The 8,332-nt window shown below is 31.3% G+C and overlaps 1 protein-coding gene across 1 annotated transcript; it reads right to left on the bottom strand.

The window, feature by feature from the left end:
* Positions 1-1,750: 1,750 nt before the first annotated feature.
* Positions 1,751-5,982, bottom strand: LOC114401705 (probable lysophospholipase BODYGUARD 3). Its single transcript, XM_028364281.1, has 4 exons — positions 4,875-5,982; positions 4,271-4,590; positions 3,982-4,184; positions 1,751-2,409 (listed from the first exon to the last, which is right to left on the bottom strand). The coding sequence occupies exons 1-4, from the start codon at positions 5,488-5,490 to the stop codon at positions 2,073-2,075; spliced, it is 1,476 nt and encodes a 491-aa protein (XP_028220082.1). The 5' UTR covers positions 5,491-5,982; the 3' UTR covers positions 1,751-2,072.
* Positions 5,983-8,332: the final 2,350 nt, after the last annotated feature.

Below are 8,332 nucleotides of genomic sequence, written 5' to 3'. Positions count from 1 at the left end.
TGAAATTAATTATTTTTAAAGAGTTCAAAAATAATATCTAGTTATTTAAATACAAACACAATAAATAACAGCAAAAATTTATCTAATTAAATTATGTTGAAAATTCGTCTTGTAACTAGAAAAATATTTCAAATTCTTATTTGAATTTTTTTTTGTAATATTTTTATTACTTAAATGCAATTATATCATTTGACATTAATACATTAATCTCAAGTAATTATTTTAAATCAATGTTCTAGAGTGACTTCTTAAAATGTTTTTTTTATCAAATGATATTTTATTTTGAACTATTATCAATAACAAATATATTATTTACATATCATAATTAAATTCAAAATTTCAAAGTCAACAGAATTATATATATATATATATATATATATATATATATATATATATATGTATGTATATGTATATGTATGTGTGTGTGTGAGTGTGTGAGAGAGAGAGAAAGATGCATTGATGTAACTTTGACAATTATTACATAATTTTATAATTTTCAATTGGATAATATTTTCTTAAAACTCACCATTAGATTGAAAGTTTCTTGCACATATGTAAAATTTCATATTAATTTAAAATCATTTGATACTTTGTTTATATAAATTAAAATTGATATAATATAAATATTTTAAAATATACTAAAATATGAATCATTTAATTTCTTTTTTAATGTTCAATTTTGACATTAATATATTAATGCAAAGTGATTTTTTAATTAGTATTAGAAAATAACTTCTTAAAAAGTCTTTTATTAACTTGTAATTTTTTTTGAAATAACAAATATTTTATTTAACTATCGCGTCGTTGATCCATATAAACTTAGATTTGGATTCTTTTAAGCAAGGTGTTGAGTTTGAGTATGTGAATGGAAAAAATTGTAATTAAGAGAAAAAATTCCACTAAAAGTGTTTAGACATATCTCTAGCAAAACAAAAGAAATTATATTTAACATAGTTTGCTTATTAATATATATTGTAACTCAACCAATATGACCATAGCATCCGTTGATTCACATACTTAGTAATATTTTGTTATGCATTTATATATAATTAGTGTAGTATTTTCTCTCCTTTTGTTGTATTCAACACACATTAATTGGATGCATGCTTGCATCTCATACATGCAAATATATGTATTTAATTAACGTGTGTCCATACCTAATGATTCTCAAATATTTTAAGTAAGGTAAATGTTGACTAATGCATTTAAGATATTGGTTAAGAAATAAAAAATAATTTTTTTATTGGAATACGTAAAATTTATTGCCCCATGATTTTTTTTTATACTTTCATATAATTTTTACAATAAATATTTTTTATTTTTAGTTTCTTAATCAATGTATTAAAGACACTAGTTAATAAGACTCTAGAAGTAATTATTAATTTGTTTTTATTGACGACATTAAATATGGATTTACTTAATTGATAAGGATATTATTTTTAATTATTTTTTCAATAGGCTTCTCCATGTACAAGGAAATCCTCCCGGTTCTAAGGCCAAAGTTTGAACACATCCATGATGATTCAAGTGATGGTAAACAAACGAAAGTGACGGTAAGTGTTTTTTTTTTTTTTTTCCTTAGTAAGCAATTTTATATTGATCTAGTATCAGGATCTTATTCTCTATTTTTTTTAAAAAAAATCTAAGCTTTAATATATATATATATATATATATATATATATATATATATATATATATATATATATATATATATATATATAAAGAGAGAGAGAGAGAGAAAAAACATTTATTGAAAGGCTAAAATCTGATGTGATGTAATAATAAAGTTACTCTAGAGGATGCAATCCCCTTAAATGTGATTTATAAAGAGTTCCAATATTTTGATATCACTTCTTATTACACTTGATTCATACTTCTCTCTTTTGCTTTTTAGCCGGTTATGTGATCCAATTATCCAAACTAGTGTTAAATAGACATTTTTCTTATAAGAAAAAAGATACAAACACTTGGGTTGACGACAGAGGGAAAGTTTGAACATGAATTTAAGCTAGCTAGTAGTAGTAGTAGGTCTGGACGTAAGTGCATTGGCACAACGCGCAGCATATCATTATCTAGTTGTGGTTGGTAGTAGTAGTAGTGCTCCAAATCTCCTCCAACTCTCGAGCAAAGGCTTTCTGTCTTCCAACAACAATAGTTATGTGGTCTTTGTTGTCAATAACTCTAACTTGGGCACGTGGAATTCGTTTTTGCACCTCGTAGCTGCATTCAACTGGGATCACTTCATCGTTTTTGCCATGAAATATGGTCACTTTACAGTCACGGTTTTCTCTCACAGCGTCCAAATAAGATCCAATTTTCCCTGCGGTTCCACATATAATGTTGTGTAGGGTATGCCATGCCGCATTGTGAGTGTGGCAAAAGAACCCTTCAAGCAAGAACGTCCTGACCCTGTTAAGAGAGTGTATTAATATCAAAGTTTTACCTTAGCTAAAAAGTCTCCGTCAGCAACACACTTGAAATTAAATTACTACTACTCATTCATTCATGGCCATCAAACCTAGAATCATTAATTAAAGCAACCATAAAATTAATAAAACCATCTGACGCCATCTACTGCATGCGCTCAGATTCTGACGCGTTTGACTAGTGCTAGCTAGTGCGTAGCTCCCTGAGCTGTGGGGGCATGGCTATTAAATTCTATCAATATTGTTTGTACCCTAATACGGTTTTAAGTCAAACAAACCCAACGAACGGAAGAAAAACACGAACAAGAACAAGTGTACGAAAGCATTAAGCACGGAAACTGATTTATTAAGTTGGTTGTTCGTGTCTTTGAACGCCATTTTTTGCGATTCTTAGATGGGGTAGAATAATAGAATGAAAGGATCAAACTGATGGTTACTATAAATGTATTTGTATTAATTGAGAAATCGGTGCATTTATCATGATTGTATGACTATATGCATGTATATCAGTACTTATAATTGCTTATCTTAGAATTAAAATTAAAAAAAAAATGGATTTTTTTTATAAAAAAAATACGTTTTCAATCAAAGAAAATCTAACTCAATACGTTTTCAAAAATGCTTGACGTCTGATTTTTTATTTTCTTTCTTTCATTTTTTAAAACAAAAAAAGAAACGGGTCTGTGCCTCTCAAATTAGTGAAATTGAAGATCCCGTCCTACTCCTTCAATCGACTTCAGAAAGACACGACATGTGAGTTGTGCCTCTTAAAGTTTTGCACAGTAGTGGCTTAAAGTTTGACAGCACGATATTTGTAGATTGTGGCTTAAAGTACAACTCCGATCTTGTGACGTAGTGGTGTCGTCTTCCCTCAATATTAAATATGTTATTTGGGGTAGTTTTGTTACCACACGCATTTATCACATAAATGATGATAAATAGACTTTCATATAATTTTTTTATATCGTCAATTATTTGAATTTCAAATATCTGTTTATTTTCATATAACTAAAAATGTGACAATATAAAACTTGAATTTTAAAGAAAGAAGAGACAAATAGATACTAAACTTAGCTTTTAAAATTGTTTCTTCTGATAATCTGATTCTTGACTTTATTATTGTATGAGTCAGTATTTAAAATTGATATAAAAAAAAGAAATCCATACACAATATCATGTATTAGAAAAACTAAATTTATACACGTCTTATAGTTATAAATTAAAAAAAAAAAATAAACAGCGAGTACAGTTGCATAAATTAGGTTACCTATTTTTGGTAGGTAATTAAGCTACCTATTTACTCAAAAGAAAGGAAAGTGTAATAATCCCGTTATTATTGGGGCGTTGAGAATAGCAAGGGTAAAAAACTGGCCAACTAAACAGGGATGGATGAAACTTGGAAGAGTGATGGAATGTACAAGATAGATGGAAATGGGTAGAGTTAGAAGAGAAAAAATATCACAAGTTTGATTTCATTGTTTATAAAAACAAACATGTGTGTGTCGATAAAGATAGAAGAAATTAAGGAGATCGAGAATTGAAGGCATGAGTTTACCTGTTCCGAGTGATGAGTTTGGCGAGAAATTCCCAGAGACGGTGGTTCTTGCAAATGAGGAAGCAAATCACCCTAGTTATGTGTTCGTACCAGCATGCCAAGGACGCTCCAAAGGCCATGGGTGGCCACACGCGCCTTGGAGCAACCTTTCTCATAACATACTGAGTAGCCTGTGTTTCACCCTTTGGCACCGGATAGAAGGGCTGTTCAAAATGAAATCATATAAATAAATAAATATTCCCTTAAGACAAAAATGAAGATGAAGATGAAGATGAAGATGATTTATTACTGGAGCAAGCAAGGTGAGGGACTTGACGGATTGAGGGTGTTTGACGGCAAGGGCAAGTGCGAGAATGCAACCAAGGGAATGTGCCACAATGTGAAAGGACTTAACTTTATGGGCCTCCAACACCGACCTCTCTATCATCTCTAAATGCTCTCTTAATGTGTACAGCGACGAGTTCGGCTTTGGACTCCTCCCAAACCCAAGTAGATCAACCGCAAATAATCGGTAACACGACTTCGACAAGTTCGGGAACACTGTCTCGCTCCAAAATAATGACGATGAAATGAACCCATGTATGAACACCACATCCTCTCCCGCTTCATCTACATCATTATATGTCATGTCACCTTCAATTCTTTCCACCCATTAACTAATAATACCACAACTATCGCTCATCCTATTATATTTACCTTCACAAATGCTACGTTGCGTAACTAAAATAAGTTGAAAAGATGAAATCACATAATTGATTGATTAATCTCCCCGTCCATACCAATGCAAAAACATGTTCTATTAAATGAATATTAATACCTCTTTAGTCAGTCTTGGCTCTTGCCGGAATATCCTGAATTTAGAAAAAGAAAAAGTTAATGACAAATTTTGGTACCTGTGGTGGGGCATTGGGACTTCAGAAAGAGAGTGGCTTTGGCATTGGTGTTATCGTTATGAGGAGAGGAAGAAGAGGAGATCCAACTTGTGCATAGTTTGCAATCACAGTCGGACCATCTAGGAATGGGATGAGTAAGGTGCCTTGCAATTTTTCCCTGAAGCATTTCTACAATGGTGGTGTTGACAGTGAACGTGGAACAGCGCGAGTTGGTGCCTCTCTTGGACTGCAAAACGGGGTCCTCCAGCTTGAACCTCTTGAGCTCATTGATGGTTAACCTCGAGACCTCCGAGACCAAAGAGGGTCGAGAGTAGAGGGTGTCAGAGATGTCCTCCAACTGAAGCTTGGTTGAGCTAAGAAGAGAAACGATCTTGGATTCTCCACCTTGCTCAGAAACCAAGATCTTCCCACTGCTCGTGATTGCTTCCTTCGCGGAGGAGCAATAGCAGGGTCTCAACTCTGCCTCAACCCACAAGTCCACAGCTTTGAAAACAAAACATAACAGAAAATCGACAAGGTCCAGAACACAGAAAGCAACGAAGCTCACTGCCTCGTTCAATATTCTCCCACCCATTGCCGCAACGGATCTTGCCTTGCCCATCACACCCATTTGCATGCAATGCAGATCACAGAAACAAAGAGATGAAACGGTGAAGAAGATTAAAAAAAAAAAAAAAAAAGTGTGTGTGTATTTATTTATGGTTGATGTATGTATGCCAAGTAAAGTAGAGTGGAGAATATTGCCATTAGAAAGAATGAACGGACAAGTGAAAATGAGGAGCCAAAAGAAGGTTCCTAAACTTGCAAAGACAACAGAATACGATGTTGGCACATCGTATCTTAAAGGGTGGGTTCGTGGACGGAACGAAACGAAAGTACCCTTCTTTGGTTGTGTTTCGTTTGATGAAAGCGTGTGGGATTACCTCTCTTAAATTACTAAAACTCAAAGAGAAAAAGAAAAAAAAAAAGCAGCCAGAGAGAGAGAGAGAACAGATAAATGAATTGATGGTTCATTATTAAACAGCATTTGTTGGCCAAGAAGAAAAAAAAATGTAGTTGGTTGTTGAACCCCCCAAGAGAAGAAGCAATTTCCCCTGCACCACTCTGATCTCTATGCTTTAGATGAAGTGTAGACAATCCAACTCAAGTGGTATATATAACAAGAATGTCTAATTCTACGAAACAAGTCATAGTCACTTTCTTGCCCATACGAAATTATCGGCACCATTTTTCCCACTTTGCTCACCCGCTTAGTGATCAGTTTAATTACATTGTTAATTTAGAAGGCCAGCCTAATTACTGCGTGATTATTCTCAACGAATTAATGAATAGTTGAATTCGGACCAAAACCTATTGTGTATTTAATGCAATCTGTCTCTGCCACATGAGCCCCATGCTATTAGGTACCGATTTTAAAACCGTCCTCAATTACTCGTCAATCACAATGCTTTCGAAGACTCTGTCAAACCTAGTTACCCAACTTTAATGTCAAAGAATGATTATGTTCCCGTATGGATTACGTTTTGCTGTTTATATGAAATATAGTGTATGGTTTAACGAATTTAGTTTTGCTTTAAGTTATATATAACTTAATAACAAATAAACTAAAAAAAACATCCCATACTATACCATTTTCACATTTATAACTCATATAATTTTCATCACCGTACCCCCTCCCGGCCAAACTCATATAATTTTGAAATGCGCTAATCTTTCATTATCAATTATTTAAGTTCTACGTATAACAGATTCAGGTCTTTATTTTCTAGAAGAGGTCAATTTATTTTTTATCTGTCTAGAAGGGGTCAATTTATGCATGCATTCTCGTCAAGTACTAACGCTATCACTACCATTTTATGATACAAATTATATATTCATGCGATTGAAAAACTAATTAATTTAATTTGAAACGAAAATTCATTAAATTTGATACAAAAACTATAAACTTTATAATCTTTGCCACCGACGGCTTTCATTTATGACCCTCAAAATATCAAGCAAAATATAGTCGTAACATTTATTTAAAATAGAAGGACTAATGTAAACCAAGTTTTGAAAAATCAAAGAATAAACATATAGAATTCTTTCGACAAATAAAGAAGTTACTTTTTTCTCTTCTTCTTTCCCCCCTTTGAAAAGGAAACTATGTGGTCGTAGATTTTTCTAAAAAATATAAGTTCGTATTATTTTTAGCCGCTAATTAAGCTTTTGCTTTTCTTTTTTAAAGCCTGTATAGTTATTATAAAAATTCATTTATCATATTTTTTAATCAAACACAATTTTTCTTCTATTTTTTTCTTTTAAAAAAAAGCTGAAACAAAGTTCTAAACTTCTAATATACAATCTGCGCATCAAGCATATTATTAACCTTTTTTTTTATGTTGGATGATAATAGACAATTATCTTTTTTACTTCAGTTTTCTTACATTCACAATATATGAATATTTTTACACGGTTAATCAAATAAAATTATTCCAAATATGATTTTTAAAGTATTTATTACAAAAAAAATAATGATGTGAAGAAAAAGTGCAAATAAATGAGCCACTACCTCTGACTTTATAGTAAATAACTTGTGTAACTAGTAAATATCTTTGCATCATATAAATATTTTTAAATTTCATTAAAATTTAAAAAATAAATTAAAAATTGATAAAAAAATAAGTTGTAGAAATAATAATAATAAGTATAATTAATTTAGGTAAAATTTAAAATACATGAGTAAGTTTAAATTTCTAAAAAATATATAAAAGTCAAACACCAAAAAGAAATTAGTAATTATTTATAGACAATTAGGATAATCCCCAATGACATATATAAATGATAGAATATTGAGTTGTTTATTGCATATGTATACTAAGTACCCACTTTGAATTAGACTTAAACTTAAATCTTTTTTCATTATATCGAATTTGAGAATTTCTTGCAACTATTACTAAACATATGCATTTAACTGTGAAGCAGATGTAGAGACTTTCTATCCCCTCACAGTACTGTTTTCCACCACACTGTCTGAATACGCATTCAATTTTATCAGTAAATTTCACATATAATTGCCTAAACACTCTTGTTTGTAGTATCAATTATTGCCGACAAAAGAATTTTTTAAATGACAATTTTTAAACAAATTTAACTGTTAAAACATATCTAATTTTGGATACATACTATTATCATATATATTAGTTTTAAGGCATTCATTGATTTTATTTTTTTTTTGAAAAACTTGAATTATGTTAACTTGTCAACACGATGAGTTTAATTTATGAACAGTTCATCCTGATAATTAATTAAATTATTCATGGTTGGGGACATTGCACAGATGCCCTAGGAGAGAAGACACGTACGTAAGCTCGAAGATTTTGTTACCTGCTTTGGCTGGCCATGCGAACAGTGTTTGTCTCAACATTTTGTCGCAAAATCGGAGTGCTCAAAACAAGCCAATATATTTTAGTGTTAAA

Source organism: Glycine soja, chromosome 20 (assembly GCF_004193775.1).
Source record: "Glycine soja cultivar W05 chromosome 20, ASM419377v2, whole genome shotgun sequence".
Taxonomy (NCBI): domain Eukaryota; kingdom Viridiplantae; phylum Streptophyta; class Magnoliopsida; order Fabales; family Fabaceae; genus Glycine; species Glycine soja.
Note: the sequence above shows the minus strand (reverse complement) of the source record. Positions and strands in the feature narration are given on the sequence as shown.